Consider the following 23,142-nt stretch of genomic DNA (forward strand, 5'->3'; position numbering starts at 1 on the left):
TTTTGTAGCGGGGTTTTGGAATAAGGAGGAGGTTTTGGTTAGAAGATCGAAGAATGCGATTGGGTGTGTAGCATTTTATTTTCTCGCATAGGTATTGAGAAGCGTTTCCTTGTACACATTTGTGGGTGAGGCAGAGGGTCTTGAAAGTGATTTGATTCTTTACGGTTAGCTAATGTAGGCTCCTCAGGGAAGGGGAGATGGATTCCCAGGTTTTTTTCCTGTTAACAGTCTTGCCGCCGTGTTTTGGATGAGTTGTAAGCGCACAAGCTGATATTGGGGTAGTTCTATGTAGAGGAAGTTCGCGTAGTCGAGTCTGGAATTGATGATTGTTCCAACTACTGCTGCTTTGTCCTCTTCTGGGACGAAGGGGATGAGTCTACGTAGCAGGCGGAGGAGATGTGAGATCCGCTGACTACTGATCCTATTTGTGCATCCATTGACACTTCTGAGTCAAAAATTACTCCGAGACTCTTGGCTTTGGTGCTTGGAGAGATGGTCTGTCCAAAGATGGTGGGCGGTGTCCATGGGGTCTTAGTTTTGGAATTTTGGTTTGCGTGTAGGAGAAGAAGCTCTGTTTTTGATCCGTTGAGTTTAAGAGAGCTAGTGGTCATCCAGTCGTCTATTAAAGTGAGGCATTTTTCTAGTCGCTGATGATGGTCTTTTTCTCCGGTGATGGGAAAGTAGAGTTGGGTATCATCAGCGTAAGAGTGGAAGCAGAGGTCCGATTTTCTGATGATTTTGAGGAGTGGGTGGATGTAGATGTTGAAGAGCACTGGTGACAAGGGTGAACCTTGAGGGACTCCACAAGAGATTGCGCGGGTTTCAGAGGTGAATGCTCCTAGTTTCACTGTCTGAGAGCGATTTCCTAAGAAGGATGCGAACCACTGTATGTCTGAATCTGTGACTCCTGCTACTTCTGTGAGGCGGATGAGTAGAGTATTGTGATCCACTGTTTCGAATGCTGCTCTGAGGTCCAACAGTACCAGGAGACATGATTCTCCAGCATCAGCTGCTTTGAGGGCGTCGTCCCATATTTTAAGAAGTGCCGTTTCTGTGCCATGGCCTGGGCGGAAGCCTGATTGCAGAGGGTCCAGGAGTTTGTGTGTGTCCAGGAGGTGTTGTAGCTGTTGTACTACTGCTTTCTCGATAATCTTGCAGATGGTGTTAAGGCTTGTTAACGGTCTGCGATAGTTAGGGTCCTTAGGGTCGAGGTTGGGTTTCTTTAGGAGGGGTTTGACGATGCCATGTTTGAGGGCGATTGGAACAGTCCTTTCTTTGAACGACTGATTTATGAGGTGTGTTATAGATGGAGCCAAGATGTCGGAACATTATTTCAGTTTTGTGGGAATGATGTCGTTTGGTGATATGCTGTTTTTGAGGCTTCTGATGATGTTTTTGGTGGTGTCAGTGGCGATTGGGATCAGTGAAAAATTCAGTGCTTGTGTGATGATCGTATCGATTTTTTCTTTTTGCTTTAGTTGAATGAGGTTGGTTGTTTTTTTCTGTTGAATTGTTTTCCGGTTGTTGTCATTTTTGTCGATAAAAAAATCCGATAACTCATTGCAGAATTCTTGGTTTTCGTTTCCTGGGGGCTCTAGGCAGGTAGGGTTCATAATCTTGGTGACTATTTTGAAGAGTTCCCGAGGGTGGTTTAAGGCTGTTGAAATGGTGTTTGAGAAATGTTCCTTTTTTGCTTTGAAGATTGCTTTGTGATATTTCTCCGTGAGTTCTTTGTAGTCTGTGTGGTTTTCCTTTGTGGAGTTTCTTTCCAGGCTCTTTCAGCTCTTCTGCATTCCTGCTTTAGTAAAGAGTGCCATTAAACCATCCAGAGTTTGTTTTGCAGATGTGTGTTCTACGTTTTGGAGCCACTGAGTCTGCTGCTTGTAGTAATGCCTTGTTTAAGGAGTTGAGTGTTTGTTCCGTTGAGTGGTTTAAGTTTAGCATTGCTATTTTGTTTGATAATGTGGTTTTGAAGAGTTCGGAGTGTAGTTTCTTCTGAGATCTTGTCCAGCGTGTTGTAATTGCCTGTTTCCGTTAAAGAGGTCTTTATCTGGCAAGCTGCAGGACCCTTGTATGTTAGAATGAGCATTTGTCCTCGTCATGCTGTTACCATAGACTGCTGTCTGTTGGGTTGGACCTTGTAGTGCACATTACTGGTGTGTGGTTTTTATTCCAGTGCTGGTAGGAGGTCAGCAGGGGGGAGGGGTTTGTTCTCTTGGTCTATTTTGTATCCTGCAACATATTTCTAGAACAGTGAAATGGTGAGGTGAAAGCTTCCTTCACTTGCTGGCAGAAGTTCTTTAAAGAAAAGTATGATTTTTTTTCTTTCTGATTCATACTTACCTAGGTGGATGCAGCATCGGTCCCCCAGCGCCTCTTCACTGAGAACCGAGCGATCTAACATCTGTGATGGCTTGGTTCTCACAGCTCTGCCCCCCGCACTCACTGGAGCTGTGGAGGGGCGGGGAGTGCCCGTCTCAGTCTCTCAGTGGCTCGCTGAGATGGCCATTAGTCCTGGAACATGGAAGATCCAGACTTCATTGATGATGACGCGGTGCCTGGACTGATTCCAATGATGTCCCCAGAGAGAGGACTTCAGCCCGCTCTCTGCTGAAAACAGGTCACAAGAGTGCAAAATGAATTGCACTCCTGTAACCCATAGGAGAAGCCCAGACAGGCGATCTCAGGCTGGACTTCTCCTTTAAGGAGGTCAGAAAAGTATGTGCAGGTGGGGTGAAAAGACCATCAGAGACCAACAGCCTTTGTAGTGTAATAATTGTCCTTTGTCTTGTCTATTTATTGTCAGTGCTGTTTGTTTAGAGGAACATATTATTAGAATTTATCTCCAAAATGAAGAGAATGTTCCGGCCCTGTAAGTGGGGAAATGTTCTGACCCTTAAGGGGTTAATCGAGGTTTCCACACTATATATGTGTGTATCATCATCTGCTAGAGATAAAAGACATCACAGTGACTATGGAGGAAGAGGACGGACATGACGGGGGGGGGGTTACTGGGTGTAAATAGAAGATAAGATCTTATTACCTCGTCTGCTGCCCTTTCCAGCAATGTCTTCTCTCTACTTCCTCCCGACTCACCTCTCACCCGGAACTTCCTGTCTGTACCTGACATCACTTCCTGTTTTCCATAGAGACTTCCTGTCTGGGTAGAAGTAAGATCACCATCTTGTGGCGTTCAGAGGAATTGTAGCCCCAAGAAACTTCTCATAATAACCATTCCTGTATAACAGGGCAAAGGTTAAAACATAACTCCCCGGGGGCGTGGTCAGCCGAGGAAGTGAATGGCTGCACTGTAAGGGAGCTCCTCTATCACAGACTCTCCTGAGCGGACTTCAAAGCGACTTGTAAGCCCTGAGAGTTATATACCTCCACTGGAGATCAGCGGGAACATGAGGATCATGTCAGCCAAGTGGAAAGCGAGAGAGGGACCCCGCAAATTAAATGCTTTCTGTAGCCCGGCCAGGATACAGAGAGACCAAGATGGCACCAGCTGCTCCCCTCCCTGCAACACAGAGAAACATGCTGCAGGCTTAGAACAAGAAGGAGACAAGGACTTTACCCCACAGTGCCACAGCAACACTGATTCCCAGGATGATATTCTGAGCCCAGTGAAACAAAGAAGAAGAATCTCTTCTAATAAAGGTAAAACCACCAAAGCTCCCTCAGACCACAATTACACTCTAGAATGCAACCCTTATGATGATAAACTAAATGCCATACCAACAGCAGGGCAACCCATACTAGACACAACTATCAAAGATATGATAATGTCTCTAAGGGGTGCTCTACAGCATGATATGATAAACTTTATGCATAAATCTAAGGTAGAGATTGAGGCACTGGGTGAAAGAGTGGACTATATGGAAAATAAGATGTGCGACTTTACCTCAGCACACAACGATCTAGTGGACTCCCACTTTGAACTACAGTCAAACTACATTCATTGAAGACAGAAGTAGGAGAAATAATATAAAATTCAGAGGAATACCAGAAAATGTGAAACCAGTGGATCTGGAATGCTTCATTAAAAAAATGATTGCAGAGCTAATTCCATCAATTCCACAACAAGAGCTGGAAATTGATAGAGCCCACAGATTGCCTAAAATGCATCATATTGCTGAGAAACTACCGAGAGATGTCATAGCCAGAATTCATTTTTTTGGAGTAAAAGATCAACTCATGCAATATGCATGCCGCCATTCACCTCTCCCTGACCCCTACGCAGGTATAATCCTGTACTCAGACCTATCTCAAGCCACAATCTTAGCTGGCAAAAACCTAAACTCAATTATGAAGATCCTGCGTAACCACAGTGTGATTTATAAATGGGGATTTCCCACAAAACTACTTGTGGACTACAAAGGTACCTCTTACTCAATCAACATCCTGGACCAAGGCCTGAAAATACTACGTTCTTGGGGGTTAATCCCCAACATAGAGAACAACAGAATGGATACTAATACCCCTGGACCAATATCTCAAGACTGGAACAAAAAATCCTAAAAGGGCAAGATTTAGAAAAAAGAGAAAGTCCAACTCTTTTAAATAATTTGTACAACCACAAGTTCATTCCAAATTTAAACCTCAGGTTTCTAATGAAGCTCAGGGAAGCCGGACCTCGGGGAATTCTGCACTAATCCCGACAACCCCCTGACTAGGAGTACATGTTACTGTACACTGGAGTTGCATCACAACTCCACTTCTTTTTTTCATGTTTTTACTTTGTTTTGTTAAATGACTTTCCCTATATTTTTTTCACTTATATACTTTACTTAATACAACACCTTTATCTACTGGAGGAAAAGTATAACTGCACCGTCAAGTTGTTTTTTCCACATATCAGCAATCAACAATATACAAATATGATACTACACCTCAGCATCCACCCTTATACCAGTAATGACTCTTGAACTTATGTCAATGAATGTGAAGGGCCTAAATAGCCCATTCAAACAGAGAGCTCTATGGTCAGAAGCCATTAAATCCAGAAGCGACATCATTTGTATCCAAGAATCGCACTTTACAAAGGATAATCCAACAAAATTCAAACACCATAAATTTCCATAAATTTTGATTACAGCTATAAAAGACACAGTTTCCTTTCAACAAATTGATATCAAAACTGATACCCAAGGAAGATTCATAATTCTGGTAGCTTCAATTGACAACACGGTATACACAATAGTCAACATATATGCTCCCAACAAAAACCCTCACCAGTTCATCAAGAAAGTGATCAAGAAAACAAAGAAAATACAGAAAGGACACCTCATTATTTGTGGAGGCCTTAATGCTCCAATGGATCCGGAAATGGACACATCCAAGAAAGGGAAGAATCCTAGAAGAGGACTGGCCAACATCTTCTCACCCGAAGACATGTATGATCCCTGGAGATGTTTACACACCACAGAAAAAGGCTTTTTTCCAACATTCACAAGTCATATTCCAGGATAGACTATTTCATCACAGACAAATATTTCCTCCCAAAAATAACCAATGTTAACATTCACAATTTAATGTGGTCAGACCACGCACCAATTACACTAGAAATTAAATCAAACCAAATATGTCCCATTTATGGAGAAATAACACATTTATTCTATCCCAGGAGAGGTATCGGTCTGTGATGAAAAAAGCCTTGAGGAATTTTTTGTAATGAATGATAAAGACTCTGTTAATAATTCTACACTATGGGGCTCTCACAAAGCCTATGCCAGAGGCCTGCTAATACAAATAACCGCCAGGGAAAAAAAAAGTAGGAATAAAATAGATACTATTCTAAAAGGGATATCCAATATGAAAGAACTACATAAAAAAAAGCCCCAAGACATAAATTTAGAACGCCAACTTAGTAATCTAAGAGCTGAACTCAGATTTGCTCTAATTGCTGATCACGTTAAATATTTAAAAAAATTAAATTTGAAATATTACTCTCAAGGAAACAAAGCGAGTAAACTACTAGCTTCTCAACTGCGCCAACGTCAACAAAAAAATAAAATTCCTAAACAAATCCACCACAACTCAAACAAAGTAATAATCAACCACAAGAAATTGTAGACACATTTGCACAATACTATGAAGCGTTATATAACTTAAAAGATGACAAAAATACCCCTCAACCTGACACCAACAAAATTAAAGCATTTTTAGAAAACGTTAATCTCCCCTCCATCGACCCTATATCTCTAGATCAGCTTAATAAACCAATTTCCAATGAAGAAATCTCAAAAGTCATAAATGAACTACCGAAAAATAAAGCACCAGGAGTGAAGGCCTATCAGGAGAATATTACTCAGCTTTTAAAGACACCTTAATCCCATACCTAGCCAAATTGTTTAACCAAGCAACAAGTTCAAACATCTTTTCAAAAGAACTTCTAGAAGCCATAATAATAACATTACCAAAATCAGGAAAAGACCCCACGTCCCCCTTAAATTATAGACCCATATCTTTATTAAATTCTGATCTTAAAATATACGCCAAAATACTGGCCAATAGAATAGTCAACATAACCCCCTTATTAATTAAACCCGACCAAGTAGGCTTTGTCAAAGGTAGGCAAGAACCCGACAGCACAAGAAGGATGTTAAATATTATCAACCTAATATACAATGACAAAACACACTCTCTGACAGAATGCATTGGGAATATATTTCACAAACTCTAACCAAATTTGGCTCCAAGGATTCATACACTCTGCCATTATGGCGTTATACACCCATCCCACTGCAAACATTTTCTCAACAGGTATGCTATCTAGAAATTTCTCTTTAACCAACGGGACTAGACAGGGTTGCCCCTTATCCCCACTAATATTTTTCCTACCGATAGAACCTTTAGCAGAATATATACGCTCTTCCCCAGAAATCAAAGGTATTACCATTGGCCAAGATGTACACAAATTAGGCTTATTTGCCGATGACATAATACTGACACTAACCAAGCCTGACATTTCTTTACCATCAGTAATTACAGCACTAGATCAATTCAAAGAGGTGTCATACTACAACATCAATCAAAGTAAATGTCACATCCTACCTATGAATATACCTGCCACAACAATTATAGACTTAAGTACAAAACATGGTTTTAATTGGGACAATACCTCGATAACATATCTAGGAATACAACTCACCTCACCTCCAACTAAAATATATGACATAAACTTCCCTACCCTCTTAGAACAGATTGATCGAGACCTAATGAATATACAAAAAACACATCTATCCTGGGTCGGCAAAATAGCTGCGTTCAAGATGCAAACCTTACCAAAAATTCTATACTATTTCAGATGTCTCCCTATCCCTATACCTGCCAAATTCTTCACGCAATTGAATACCAAACTTAAACAATTTATATGGAATAAAAAAAAACTAGAGTCTCATTCTCAATCCTCACCACCACTAAAGATAATGGAGGAATGAATCTACCAGATGTCAAGAACTATTACTATGCATCCATTTTAGACCAGATGAAATATTGGTTCTACCCTAAAAAAGATAAGTTATGGCTAAACATAGAACAAGAATCTACTAAAAATTCTGACTTATATGCACTAGTAATAGCCACAGCCATTCTCCCTAAAGTAATCACTCCAAATCTACTGACTATTAAAACTACATTATTTGCTTGGAAACACATACTTTCTAAAACTAGACATAAAAAAAAAAAAAAAAAATCTAAAATATGCCTCCCTACAGAAATGATTAACTATTGCAGAATCCGCTTTTCAGTAGATGAATGGATCAAACAGGGAATCAGATTATATAAAAATCTACCCTTCAACCTTATGGAAGTTATTAGGAGGAAGCTTGGAAAGTGTAAACGTTTAAAAGATTTCAATCCTGATGATGTGATAGAATTTCCATCGATAATATGGGAATATCTGTCTTATTATGAGGACCATACAAAGAAAGGCATTTCCTTTTCTATGGGATACTCTCCTCCCATCCAGATAATAAAAATGCTCACATGTTAAAATGGGAAAGAGATTTAGGTCAAAACTTCTCATGGGACCAGTGGAAAAAATCATTCCAAATAATCAACAAATCATCATGGTGTATAGAACACGGGGACAATGCTCAAAAAATAACTAACAGGTGGTATTTAACCCCGTATAAATGATCCAAAATCTACCCATCCACACCCGACATTTGTTGGAGGTGTAATGAGCAAACTGGAAATCTTATACACACCCTCTGGAGTTCCAAAACCCTGAAAAGCTTTTGGAACTCAATCTCATCATTTATAGCAGATATTACAGGAAACCTTTCCACGCTTACTCCCGCCTCAGCCCTACTAGATATAGACCTTGAGAAATACCCCACTATACATAGAACAATTGTGCTCCACATTTTAATAGCCTCAAGACTTACAATAGCTTATCTCTGGAAATCTATGGAAGCCCCCAATCTATCTACTGTCATAACTAGATTGAATACCCAGGCACAATTTGAATTAATGCTGCTTATAAAAAACACTCCATAACCACTTTCAGTAAAAAATGTAAAATTTGGATATCTCATCCCAGAGCCTCCAATTACCTAAAAGAATGTAAAATTTAAATTTAACCTTCAGGCTGAAATATTGTGACCATTCACCTAAGCAATTAGTCGGTGTAGAGCAATATCTCTGATTTTCATTACTTTTTAGTTATTCGTTATTTTTAATTTCCCTTCCCAACATTATTTCCATACTCATAGTTTATACTGTAAGAAGCATAGTTAAAGTGGTGACCTTCCAGTCCTACAGCTTAAACCCAACCGGGGTAGGCTGGACTAGGCCATCAAGGTTTATATCACTACTATACTTTATGCCTTCTCAGTTTTTGTATTACAAATGTTGTATAATAAATGCAGCAACTTCAATTGATTTGTATTTGTTTGATAAAATAAATAAAAATTATTGTTAAAAAAAAAAAAAGAATAGTTATTATGAGATGTTTCTTGGGGCTGCAGTTCCTCAGAACTCCGCAAGATGGTGATCTTACTTCTACCCAGACAGGAAGTCTCTATGGAATACAGACAGGAAGTGATGTCAGGTACAGACAGGAAGTTCTGGGTGAGAGGTGAGTCGGGAGGAAGTAGAGAGAAGACATTGCTGGAAGAGGCAGGAGACGAGGTAATAAGATCTTATTTTCTATTTACACCCAGTAACCCCCCGTCATGTCCGTCCTCTTCCTCCATAGTCACTGTGATGTCTTTTATCTCCAGCAGATGATGATACACACATATATAGTGTGGAAACCTAGATTAACCCCTTCAGGGGCAGAACATTTCCCCACTTATGGGGCCGGAACATTTTCTTCATTGTGGAGATAAATTCTAGTAATATGTTCCTCTAAACAAACATCACTGACAATAAATAGACAAGACAATGACCATCCTGACCATACATGGCCTACAAAGGACAATTATTACACTACACAGGCAGCCAATGGGCAATCATTACAATATGCAGCCAACACAATGATGGGGTGCCGGGGTCAGGAGTATGGAGCATAGAGCCCCTTACATTGCTGGTCAGGGGGAAGAAAACATTCCCCAGCCTTCCATGAAGAATATGTTCCATCATTGGGGACAGAGGGAGGAAAATACTGAGGGAATTAGAGGAGCTGAGGGTCTCTGAGGAGGTAGTGGGACTAAAGGACTCTGGGAGTCTCTGAGAGTGTACTGCACCTGACGAACTCTGGGACCCCCAAGGAGCAAGTGTAGCTGAAGGACTTTGGGGGCCTCCTAGGAAGTAATAGGGCTGAACAACTCTGAGAGATTAGTGGGGCTGAAGGGCTGTGGGGGCTCTGAAGGGGGTAGTCAGACTGTACGGCTCTGAGTAAGGAGGGGGTTTATGGGCTCATAGGGGCTGTAAGTCTCTGATGGTCCTCCCACCCCACCTGCACTTACTTTTCTGACCTCTTTAATGAACTTCTGCCAGCAAGTGAAGGAAGCCTTCACCTCACCATTTCACCGTTCTAGAAATATGTTACAGGATACAAAATAGACCAAGAGAACAAACCCCTCCCCCCTGCTGTCCTCCTACCAGCACTGAAATAAAAATCACACACCAGTAATGTGCACTACAAGGTCCAGCCCAACAGACAGCAGTCTATGGTAACAGCATGATGAGGACAAATGTTCATTCCAACATACAAGGGTCCTGCAGCTTGTCAGATAAAGATCCGGGAAGATCCAAGGAGATTAAACAACAAAGAAATGACAGCGCGAGATCCTCATTAGAATGATGAAGTCATTTATTCCATAAAAACAAATAGTACACTTACATGTTATAATCTTCATAATCAGCATAGATGGCAGATGGGTTGCTATTGGAGAGAACAAAACTGACTCCTCCCCCACAGTTCTGTACTCCACCAGCAGCATCCTCCTGCTATCCAATCCGATCCCTTCTCTTACTGCAGAGAGTGACAGTGACATCACTCCGATCAGTCAGCAGGCTGCCGGAGATTGGAGCCTTGCAGCCGGAGTTCTGGCAATTATCCTGATTAGCCGACAACTCCGACCAAAAGTCAGCAAGTTCCCCTTCCTGGACATGATGACCCGACATTGTCCTCACATCACTGCCTCAGAGCAAACATGTCAAAGGAAGGATCGTATTTATCATTCCTTGTCTGCAGATCTAAAACTAATCAAATCCAGTTCAGAAACCAAACAAACCCAACATAGAAAGGGGAATATCTGTCATGGAGGGGAGTATTTGTTAAATGTCCCTCAACCCTCCTATTACCCCCTCACATCCACATCCTATTATTGTGAGACCAACACCATCCAAATAATTCTTACTTTCATTTCCCAAAGTTATCCGTCTACAAGGAGACCTGTATAGATCACATGACGGCACCAATGAGGATGGAGGAGGACCGGAGTCACATGACTGAGAAGATACTAAACCTCACCCTGGAGATCATCTACCTGCTGACCGGAGAGGTGAGGAGGATTCTGGGAGGTCACATGACATCACTCTTATCTCTATTAATAAAACACAGACCTGACCGGAGAGGTGAGGAGGATTCTGGGAGGTCACATGACATCACTCTTATCTCCATTAATAAAACACAGACCTGACCGGAGAGGTGAGGAGGATTCTGGGAGGTCACATGACATCACTCTTATCTCCATTAATAAAACACAGACCTGACCGGAGAGGTGAGGAGGATTCTGGGAGGTCACATGACATCACTCTTATCTCTATTAATAAAACACAGACCTGACCGGAGAGGGGAGGAGGATTCTGGGAGGTCACATGACATCACTCTTATCTCTATTAATAAAACACAGACCTGACCGGAGAGGTGAGGAGGATTCTGGGATTCTAGCATGATATTCCTATTGGTTCCTCAATACAGAGATTTCCTCTTGTGAAGTCAGGTGATCATATGACCATCACAGTGCCTCCATGTGACTCCCTAAAACCTGAGAGACACAACATGGAGAAGATTCTAGAAGTCACCAAGAAGATGATGGAGCTGCTGACAGGAGAGGTGAGGAGGATTCTGGGAATTCTGGGACATTATCCAGTAACAGACAAGGGATGTGTCTGGATGGTGACTGTATCATTGTGTGTGTCAGGTTCCTATAAGGTGTCAGGATGTCACTGTCTATTTCTCCATGGAGGAGTGGGAGTATTTAGAAGGACACAAGGATCTCTACAAGGACGTCATGATGGACAATCAGCCGCCCCTCACATCACCGGGTAAGAGGAGACTTTATTGTAAAGGAGAGAGCAGTACGGAGGCTCCACCTAGATCCCCCATCATCTGATAAACACATAGAAACAATGTATTCAGTCAGTGTGTGTGTTTCCTACAGATGGATCCAGTAATGGGAACCCACCAGAGAGATGTCCCCGTCCTCTGTATTCCCGGGATTCCACACAGGAAGATCACACCATCCCTCACCATCATCAGGTAGATAAGGAACAATCACTAATAGTTTTGATGCTTTCACACTCAAAGCGCCGCTCATTTTAGTGACGTTTTAGCGCTGTTTAAGTGGTACTTCTGCACTGCTTTTCGGCCACCAGCAGGGTGCTTTTAACCCCAAAAAAGGGTTAAAATCTCCCGTTTTCAAATTGCTTTGGAAGCACTGCCCATTGATTGCAATGGGAAGGGTGTTTTGGGAGCGTTAAATACAGCGCTCCTAACCCGCCCCAAAGATGTTGCTTGCAGGACTTTTGGTAACATCCCACAAGCGCACCGCCCGATTTTGAAAGGTCACACTGCAGTGAATGGGAGGCAGTTTTCAGGCACTTAGCAGAGGCTATTTCTAGCGCTAAAGCTTCTGACAACCACCCCAGTGTGAAAGGGGTCTTATACACAGCATGTTTGTTACAATGAATGTTTTATTATATATTCAGAGTGGAAACCTCGGGGATGATAATATTGATGTTAAAGAAGATTATAAAGAGGAGGATGAGGAGTATGGAGTGATGGAGGAGTTTTCAGAAGGACACAAGGATATGATGGAGCCACCAAATACCAGGAACCCACCAGAGAGATGTCCCCGTCCTCTGTATTCCCGGGATTCCACACAGGAAGATCACACCATCCCTCACCATCATCAGGTAGATGAGGAACAATCACTGATAGTATCATTAGGATCTGTACATTATCTGCATTGTTACCATTGATGTCATTTTTATTATATATTCAGAGTGGAAATCTGAGAGATTCTAAAGTTGAGGTTAAAGAAGAGATAAAAGAGGAGGATGATGAAGATGGGGTGATGGAGGAGTCAGAGTTTCTAAAAGAACACAAAGATCTGTACCAGGACACCATGGTGGAATCATCCAGCTACAGGAACCCACCAGAGAGATGTCCCCGTCCTCTGTATTCCCGGGATTCCACACAGGAAGGTCACACCATCCCTCACTGTTACAAGGTTGGTGGGACGGAGCTTATAAAACACACTTATAGAGACAATGTGTGGATTTTATATGTGATGTCACAATAATAAATCTTATATCTTACAGATGATATTCTCTCTCATTTTCTTGATTTAGAGTGGAGATCCAATCGATATAGAATTTGAGGTTATATCAGAAGAAGAAGAGAGGTATGTGAGGGGTGATCAGCAGTCTATGGAGGAGGATGGAATAACGGGGACATTTATAGAGGAGGACACTCCTACAGAGATCAGTACAGGTGGGTCATTAACACTAAATACATTCCTCCACCCATACTGCTCACTGATTGGTCCAGAGTAGGGCGGGGACTGGGTGATATCAGCCTGTAATCCCCTGGTCACTTTCCTGAGCTGTGTTCCCCGTCCTGTATTCCTGTATTTCTCTCGGATAATCTTCCTTCTCTGTGCTGCAGACACAATTTATGTATCTAGACTGGATTTATGGAGATTCTGGAGTTCAGCTGGCTGCAAAATGATTATTTTAAAAATAGACGTCTAGCAAGATCTCTGACAGAACAATTCTCCCATGATTACTTGCTCTGTTGTCTGCTGGTTGTGCCGGGTGGAGGGATATGTCTGTATAGTCTCAGACCCAAGTCACTGAGTGCAATCTCAGGAGATGGGAGGCAGCGGTGTTTACTGATTACTGAACACCAATATTATGAGTCCTGACCCTTACACTATATAATTTATATTGTACATTACATACTCCTGACCCCTGCACTATATACTCTATAACAGGGCTCAAAATTTCAAGTCCTGAGCTGCTAGCCAGGCCTCAAGGATTACTCACCACCAGTTGCCCCACCCAACCATGCCCTGCCCCGCCCCTAAACATGCCCTCAAAAATTATCTCATTAAATGACACTTAAATGTTTTATGCAGAATTAAGTTAGATACATAAATATTACCAACAACAAATTTATCTGTGCCCACCATCCACCCTGTGCCCACCATGCAGCCTACCTGTGCAGGGGAGGAGAGGAACAGGAGAGTCTCTCAGATGTTGAGAGCGCAGTGCGGGGAACACAGTGATAACGGCTTTCATTTCAATTTCTGTGTTCCCGCCGCTCAACGTCATATACAGCCCCGCCCCCTGGCCAGGGAACTTTGATTAACAGATCACCCGTCCCTGGATTGGATGTGTGATCTGTCTATCAAAGTCCCGGGACCAGGACTAAAATGAAAGCTGTTATTGCTGTGTTCCCCGCGCTGCTCTCTGAACATCCGGGCTGCTCTCTCTCCCATCTGTAATCGCTGGGAGAAGGACTCCCTTTCCACCCAGGCTGCCGGTAGTTCTCGCCCCTCCCCCCCCCCCCCCCCTGCTCCAGGCAGACCTTCCTCGCCAGCCCTCAAAATGCACTCGCAAAATGCGAGCAGGCAAGTGCAATTTTTGGGGGCTGCTCTATAATGTACATTACATACTCCTGACCCCTGCACTATATACTCTATGTTGTACATTACATACTCCTGACCCCTGCACTATATACTCTATGTTGTACATTACATACTCCTGACCCCTGCACTATATACTCTGTTGTACATTACATCATTCTGATACTATATAGTCCTATCTGTTGTATCTTATACAATATGTTGTACATTACATACTCCTGACTTCTGCTCTCTCCCCTCTACCCACTGCTATATATACACATAATATGTATTTTCTTTTGTTACATCCATTTCCTACCAGCTGGACATTTTATATCTGATGATTTGATTGGAGCACAGACTTTTACATGTTGATAATAATGTGATAACATCCTCCAACTTTGAAACCTTAAACAGAAAGTGATAATGAGGGAGGAGTCAATAACCCAATGATGGTGGTCTTCAGGATCAGTCCAGTCTTCATCTTGGTTGTTCTCCCCCCACCCTCACTCTCTGACCTCTGGTGGGGCTCAGCCCCGGTGTTATTCATGACTAAATCATGGACTAAATAAGGAAATGCAGGACTTCTTGTGTTGGGAAGATGGCAATGAGTGATAGAGGGGGAGGGGACACTCGTCCTAAAATCCTCTCATCACTGTCACACCTATAAAAGACATAGTTACATACATAGTAGGTGAGGTTGAAAAAAGACACAAGTCCATCAAGTCCAACCTATGTGTGTGATTATGTGTCAGTATTACCTTACATATCCCTGTATGTTTCGGTCGTTCAGGTGCTTATCTAATAGTTTCTTGAAGCTATCAATGCCCCCCGCTGAGACCACCGCCTGTGGAAGGGAATTCCACATCCTTGCCGCTCTTACAGTAAAGAACCCTCTACGTAGTTTAAGGTTAAACCTCTTTTCTTCTAATTGTAATGAGTGGCCATGAGTCTTATTAAACTCTCTTCTGCGAAAAAGTTTTATCCCTATTGTGGGGTCACCAGTCCGGTATTTCTACATTGAAATCATATCCCCTCTCAAGCGTCTCTTCTCCAGAGACAATAAGTTTAACGTTCGCAACCTTTCCTCATAACTAAGATCCTCCAGACCCTTTATTAGCTTTGTTGCCCTTCTTTGTACTCGCTCCATTTCCAGTACATCCTTCCTGAGGACTGGTGCCCAGAACTGGACAGCATACTCCAGGTGCGGCCGGACCAGAGTCTTGTAGAGCGGGAGAATTATCGTTTTATCTCTGGAGTTGATCCCCCTTTTTAATGCCAATATTCTGTTTGCCTTATTAGCAGCAGCTTGGCATTGCATGCCATTGCTGAGCCTATCATCTACTAGGACCCCCAGGTCCTTTTCCATCCTAGATTCCCCCAGAGGTTCTCCCCCCAGTGTATAGATTGCATTCATATTTTTGCCACCCAAATGCATTATTTTACATTTCTCTACATTGAACCTCATTTGCCATGTAGTCGCCCACCCCATTAATTTGTTCAGGTCTTTTTGCAAGGTTTCCACATCCTGCGGAGAAGTTATTGCCCTGCTTAGCTTAGTATCGTCTGCAAATACAGAGATTGAACTGTTTATCCCATCCTCCAGATCGTTTATAAACAAATTAAATAGGATTGGTCCCAGCACAGAACCCTGGGGAACCCCACTACCCACCCCTGACCATTCCGAGTACTCCCCATTTATCACCACCCTCTGAACATGCCCTTGTAGCCAGTTTTCAATCCAGGTACTCACCCTATGGTCCATGCCAACAGACCTTATTTTGTACAGTAAACGTTTATGGGGAACTGTGTCAAATGCTTTTGCAGAATCCAGATACACCACATCTACGGGCCTTCCTTTATCTAGATGGCAACTCACCTCCTCATAGAAGGTTAATAGATTGGTTTGGCAAGAACGATTCTTCATGAATCCATGCTGATTACTGCTAATGATATCGTTCTTATTACTAAAATCTTGTATATAGTCCCTTATCATCCCCTCCAAGAGTTTACATACTATTGATGTTAGGCTAACTGGTCTGTAATTCCCAGGGATGTTTTTTGGGCCCTTTTTAAATATTGGTGCTACATTGGCTTTTCTCCAATCAGCTGGTACCATTCCAGTCAGTAGACTGTCTGTAAAAATTAGGAACAACGGTCTGGCAATCACCTGACTGAGTTCCCTAAGTACCCTCGAATGCAAGCCATCTGGTCCCGGTGATTTATTAATGTTAAGTTTCTCAAGTCTAATTTTAATTCTGTCCTCTGTTAACCATGGAGGTGCTTCCTGTGTTGTGTCATGAGGATAAACACTGCAGTTTTGGTTACTGAAGCCCCCCGATTCACTCGTGAAGACTGAGGAGAAGAATAAATTCAATACCTTTGCCATCTCCCCATCCTTTGTTACCAGATGTCCTTCCTCATTCTTTATGGGGCCAATATGGTCTGTCCTCCTTTTTTACTGTTTACATACTTAAAGAATTTCTTGGGATTTTTTTTGCTCTCCTCCGCTATGTGTCTTTCATGTTCTATCTTAGCCGTCCTAATTGCACCCTTACATTTCTTGTTGCATTCTTTATAAAGTCTGAATGCTGAGGATGATCCCTCAACCTTGTATTTTTTGAAGGCCTTCTCCTTTGCTTTTATATGCATTTTTACATTGGAGTTAAGCCATCCAGGATTTTTGTTCGCTCTTTTAAATTTATTACCCAATGGGATACATTGGCTAATGCCCTTATTTAATATGCTCTTAAAGCAAACCCATCTCTCCTCCGTATTCTTTGTTCCTAATATTTTATCCCAATTTATGCCTTTTAGCAAGGTTTGTAGTTTAGGGAAGTTGGCTCTTTTGAAATTCAGTGTCTTTGTATTCCCTTTATATTTCCTATTTGTGTGATTTATACTGAAACTAATTGACCTGTGATCGCTGTTACCTAAATTGCCCCGTATTTCCACATCTGTGATCAGGTCTGTATTGTTGGTAATCAGTAGATCCAGTAATGTTTTATTTCTAGTTGGTGCGTCTACCATCTGACCCATAAAATTGTCCTGCAAGACACTAAGGAACTGGCGAGCCTTAAATGAATGCGCGGTTCCCTCCGCCCAGTCTATGTCTGGATAATTAAAATCCCCCATTATGATAACACTTCCCATCCTTGCTGCTAATCCAATTTGTGATAGGAGATCCGTCTCCACTTCCTCCCTCAGGTTAGGGGGCCTATAGCATACTCCCAGTATTATTTTCCCCTTAGCTTCATCCCTTTGGAGCTCTACCCATAAGGATTCCACCTCCTCTCTAGCTCCCTCAGTGATGTCATCTCTCACATTTACTTGTACATTATTCTTGATATATAGGCATACCCCTCCCCCTTTTTTACCCTCTCTATCCTTGCAGTATAGGGTATACCCTTGAATGTTTGCCAGCCAATCATGAGAGCTGTTGAACCAGGTCTCTGAAATTCCCACAAAATCCAAATTCTCCTTGTACAACAGTATCTCTAGTTCACCCATCTTGTCTGCTATGCTCCTGGCATTGGTGAACATGCCACATAGTTTAGACCGGTCGCATATTGTCCTCGTATTGGGTGTTTCAAAATTGCAACTAGGACTTGCTACTATACTCACCTTGTGTTTTTGTGCTTTGGTTAACCTACCACTAATGCCCCCAACACTACCCTCTGGAATATCATCCACGCTGGCTATCACTGTCTCTGGACCCTCCCCCCCCATCGCCTAGTTTAAAACCCCTCTAACTTTTTGGCCATCTTCATTCCCAGCAGATCTGCACCCTCCTCATTTAGGTGCAGTCCGTCCCTTCTATAGTACCGGTTACCGACTGAGAAGTCGGCCCAGTCCTCCAGGAACCCAAACCCCTCCTTACTACACCAGCTCTTCAGCCACTTGTTTACTTCCCTAATCTCCCTCTGCCTTTCTGGTGTGGCTCGATGTACCGGTAGTATTCCTGAGAATACTACCTTGGAGGTCCTTTTCCTCAATTTAGCTCCTAAGTCCCTAAAATCGTTCTTTAGGACACTCCATCTGCCTCTGACTTTGTCATTGGTGCCAACGTGCACCATGACAGCCGGGTCTTCCCCAGGCCCTCCCAGTAATCTGTCCACAAGATCCGTGATGTGCCGAACCCGAGCGCCCGGTAGACAACATACTGTTTGGCGCTTCAGGTCTTGGTTACAGATTGCCCTCTCTGTCCTTCTAAGAATTTAGTCCCCTACCACCAGAATCTGTCTTTCCTTTCCCTTTGCTGCCCCCCCACTCTCACTGGAGGAGTTCTTCCCCCGGCAGCTAGGAGAGTCCCTCATCTCCAGCAGTGCTGGTCCCTGACTGGTTTCACCAATGTCACTCAATGGAGCGTACTTATTGGGATGCTCCAGTCCTGGATTGGCCTCTCTGGCACTTCCCCTTCTACCCCTCCTGACTGTCACCCATCTACTCTTTGCTAGTGCCTGCACCTCTTTGTCTCCACCCGCCTCTGTGCTGGCACCTGCCGGCACCTGCCGTGTACGTTCCTGGCTCACCTTTAGTATGGAGGGACTTCTCAGTGCTGACAGTTGCTTCCCCAGATTCAGAACCTGGGATTCCAGGGAAACAATGTGCTTACATTTTGCACAGCAGTATTCGCCCTCGATCGGATGATCAAGGAACGCATACATGCGGCAAGATGTACAAAGAGTCGCCTCTCCACACCCGCCGGGCATCGTACCTATTAAATTTAGTGAGGATTTGGGGATTTTACCCTGTCCAAATTACCTAACAACTAGCTTCCTGGCACTAATACTCAAGACAATACACAGGTACACAACAAGACAATACACAGGTACACAATACACAAGTATACAGTACACAATACACAAGTACTAACGATCCACACACACTACTCAGAAAACACTCAGGTACTCACACTACACAGGTACTATGACTCCTGTTTTAAACTCTGGTTTTAACTCCCACTTATACCAAGTTCCACTTACACAAAGTTCTTCAGACTGAGCACCAAGACAGTTCTCATTGTTTCCTCACTCTCTGACTAAGGTCCATGAATAAAGAAATGAACTGGTAGGAGATCAGAGGACCCATTTACTAGATCCCTTGAGGGGGGAATTGTAAGATCCTCAGAGACAAAGCTGCCTGATGTGGGCGGAGTCCTGGTTTAGGGGAACCAATCTGCTCATGTCTAGTAATAATCTTTTTATTTCTATTTTAGTAGATGGACGGGAGATGAGGAAAACCTCAGAGGATTGTCTCACTTTGTCTCCAGACTGTAAAGTAGAAGATGAAGACATCACACAGTATAGTCCAGGAGAAAACCCGACTACCTCAAATGTCCATCCGGCACCACACAGTGTAGATGGACCATCGTATTCCTCTTATCCTGAGGAACCTCAGACTGTGAGGGACGGTGCCGTCCTTCCAACAGAGAAGAGGCTTTCCTGTACTGAGTGCGGGAAGTGTTTCCGTTATAAATCCAATCTTAATGTGCATATAAGATCTCACACGGGGGAGAAGCCATATTCCTGTCCTGAGTGTGGGAAATGTTTTTCACAGAAGTCCAATCTTTACACACATCAAAGATCTCATAACGGGAATAGTCCAGTAGAAAACCCGACTACCTCAAATGTCCATCCGGCACCACACAGTGTAGATGGACCATCGTATTCCTCTTATCCTGAGGAACCTCAGACTGTGAGGGACGGTGCCGTCCTTCCAACAGATAAGAGGTTTTCCTGTACTGAGTGCGGGAAGTGTTTCCATTATGCATCCAATCTTAATAGGCATATAAGATCTCACACAGGGGAGAAGCCGTATTCCTGTCCTAAATGCGGGAAGTGTATCCATACTAAATCCCATCTCAATGTGCATATAAGATCTCATACAGGAGAGAAGCCGTATTCCTGTCCTGAGTGCGGGAAATGTTTTTCACAGAAGTCCGATCTTAACACACATCAAAGATCTCACACAGGGGAGAAGCCGTTTTCCTGTCCTGAGTGTGGGAAATGTTTTTCACAGAAGTCCGATCTTAACACACATCAAAGATCTCACACGGGGGAGAAGCCGTTTTCCTGTCCTGAGTGTGGGAAATGTTTTTTACAGAAGTCCAATCTTTACGCACATCAGAGATCTCACACAGGAGAGAAGCTGTTTTCCTGTCCTGAGTGCGGGAAATGTTTTTCAAAGAAGACCAATCTTTCCACACATCAGAGGTCTCACATGGGGGAGAAGCCTTTTTCCTGTCCTGAGTGTGGGAAATGTTTTTCACAGAAGTCCAGTCTTAACACACATCAAAGATCTCACACGAGGGAGAAAACGTATTCCTGTCCTGAGTGCGGGAAATGTTTTTCATTGAAGTCGCATCTTGACACACATCAGAGAGTTCACACGGGGCAGAAGCTGTATTCCTGTCCTGAGTGCGGGAAATGTTTCTCACAGAAGGCCAATCTTTACAAACATCAGAGATCTCACACAGGGGAGAAGCCGTATTCATGCCCTGAGTGTGGAAAATGTTTTTCACGGAATTCCAATCTTTACAGACATCAGAGATCGCACACGGGGGAGAAGCCGTATTCCTGTCCTGAGTGTGGAAAATGTTTTTCACAGAAGTCCAGTCTTTACACACATCAGAGATGTCACACGGGGGAGAAGCCACTTTCCTGTCCTGAGTGAGGGAATTGTTCCTCACTGAAGTCCTGTCTTCCTGTACATCAGGGATCCCACACAACCCTTGAGGTGTATAAGTGCCTTGAGTGTGGGAAATGTCTTCTATATGAATGTTGCTGGACATCACAGCTCTCATGTGGGGAAGAAGCACACCCTGATATACACCTCAGATATACTCCATGGCTGATCTTCATCATGTAAGAAACAGTTCATAAGGAGATCAGAGATCACCAAAGACATGGATGAAGTGTTGTACTGTGTTGACCATTGATAGCAGTAGAAAAATAAAAATGGAGTCATTACCTCTCATTGGCTGAGTACATTTTGTGGTGTAAGCTTTCACAAACACTTAGAGGTCTATTAAAAATAAAAAAATAGTTGAATGAATGTGAGCAGCATTCACCCGGCTGTGATGAATATTGGATGTATTTTATTTCATACACTGATTTCCTTGGCTCCATCTAGTGGCCATAATGTGGTATTGTGCTATTTTCTTTCTCGAACATCACGGGACACAGAGCCTCAGTAATTACTGATGGGTTATATAGGGTATCACTGGTGATTGGACACTGGCACACCCTATCAGAAAGTTCAACCCCCTATATAATCCCTCCCCTTGCAGGGATATCTCAGTTTTTACGCCAGTGTCTTAGGTGTTGGACGTGTAAAGATGTCCTGTGCTGAGCTCCAAGGGGACTATCCTGATATCCTATACTGGGGCAAGCCAGGCAAACCGGATCCATTCAAAGAGTCCTTTAGTGGTCGAATTGGATGGTACCCGGGCCTCGTGTCCGAAGAAACGAGGCTTTACCTCTAACGCTTCTCTTTTTAGAGAGCTGGACCCCGCATATTAGAAAATGGTTTTTCTAGCCGGGTGCTTTACAGGGCCAGAACTGCAGGATCCCCCTATTCGTAGGGGGCCCCAGTCTCTGACGGTTTTCTAAACGGAGCCCACCGTGAGAGGTGAAGCTTGGATCTGTATAAACAGAACCCTGCGGCTGGATAAGGTAAGAGGAGATTCCACAGATTTTTTAAATTCTAGTAGGTTTTCTCCTTTAAAAGTAAATGCATGCTATGCCTATTGTGACCACCAGGGGCTGCCAAGAGCACATACCTTGTCATGCTGATGTAGGCTCAGTGGTCTCACGCTGCACAGTGTCTCTGGCTCCAGGTAGGATGGATGGGGGGATTTCTCATGCAGGAATGTTCCCCCCAGGCTAGGGGGAGGCCACAGGGGTCTGAAATGCAGTTATACACCGCTCCAGCACTGCCATTACACAGGCCCCATCACTACCGACCTCTCTCCTGCCTCCCTCTCCCCCAGCCTTCCTCAATATTATTTCCGGAGGGTCGGCCAGCGCGGTAAGCACTCGTTTTTATGTAATTCGGGGGGGGCGGGGCGTCAGCACAGGTGCTTGGACGCCCACTCAGGCCAGCCTTTGGAGGGACACAGAGCTGACAGGTCGCATGTAAGGTGGGACACAGGCATTCTCCTAGGCAGCATTCACTAAGGTAACACCAGACTAGGCATTTGGTAGCAGGGCTTTTAGCCGGACTACATCGCTCAGCAGTCAGTGTTCATTTTGTGATACCTCCACCTTGTTGCTTTGCACTATGGGTAGAAGAGGTTCAAACACCCCAAGAACCAGAGACTCTAGGGGATCTCGGTCGGGTTCTGAGGACCCCCTTTCTGCAGCATCCTCCCCCCCCTGAGGGGCCAGGGATGGCTAGCCAGGGGGAGCCATTGGGGTCAGGGGCTATACCTGCCTCCGGCACTTCAGCCCCTGTATACATTACACAGGAGGTTTTTTCCTCAACCATTAGTGGTTTAGAGGAAAGATTAATGGCCGTGATTACACCTTCACTCAGTGGAAGAAAACGCACTAGGCCTTCCTCTGTTTCCCAAGACCCTCAGGAAGAGGAGTCCTGGGATATGGGAGACAAATCTCTTGCAGAGGATCAGGATGGGACGGATGATTCCTCTTCAGAGGAGTCAGGTGGAGAGGGACCCTCTGCGACTTCTCAGGAGGAGAAAGTCTTAGTGCAGATCCTTACTGGATTGGTCCGCTCCACATTCAGGTTGCCCGTATCTGAATCAGTTAAAGAACCCTCTTCTTCTTTGGGGTCACTGAAGCCTCCTCAAACAACACATGCTTTTCCTGTT

General features: G+C 43.6%; 2 protein-coding genes across 10 annotated transcripts in view; one reads left to right on the forward strand and one right to left on the reverse strand.

Moving 5' to 3' along the window:
* Window positions 1–3,144, reverse strand: part of LOC141121982 (uncharacterized) — a 159,647-nt gene extending 156,503 nt beyond the window's left edge. Inside the window, exon 1 of the mRNA XM_073611767.1 lies at window positions 3,044–3,144. The gene's annotated coding sequence lies outside the window, so the exon portion shown is untranslated. The remainder of the gene's footprint in view (window positions 1–3,043) is intronic.
* LOC141121958 (uncharacterized) overlaps window positions 1–23,142 on the forward strand; it is a 266,794-nt gene that overhangs the window by 216,031 nt on the left and 27,621 nt on the right. For 6 of the 9 annotated variants that reach the window (XM_073611722.1, XM_073611723.1, XM_073611725.1 and 3 more), the window contains 5 exons: window positions 11,841–11,938; window positions 12,388–12,594; window positions 12,684–12,911; window positions 13,033–13,174; window positions 19,528–21,467. In XM_073611722.1, the coding sequence (XP_073467823.1) occupies window positions 11,841–11,938; window positions 12,388–12,594; window positions 12,684–12,911; window positions 13,033–13,174; window positions 19,528–20,984 (2,132 nt within the window). In that variant the 3' untranslated portion in view covers window positions 20,985–21,467. Of the gene's footprint in view, window positions 1–6,703; window positions 9,139–10,829; window positions 10,959–11,377; window positions 11,513–11,600; window positions 11,725–11,840; window positions 11,939–12,387; window positions 12,595–12,683; window positions 12,912–13,032; window positions 13,175–19,527; window positions 21,469–23,142 lie in introns of those variants that run through there. The other 3 variants (XM_073611726.1, XM_073611728.1, XM_073611729.1) reach the window with 3 other exon arrangements.

This window comes from Aquarana catesbeiana, unplaced genomic scaffold (genome assembly GCF_042186555.1).
Source record: "Aquarana catesbeiana isolate 2022-GZ unplaced genomic scaffold, ASM4218655v1 unanchor236, whole genome shotgun sequence".
Taxonomy (NCBI): Eukaryota; Metazoa; Chordata; class Amphibia; order Anura; family Ranidae; genus Aquarana; species Aquarana catesbeiana.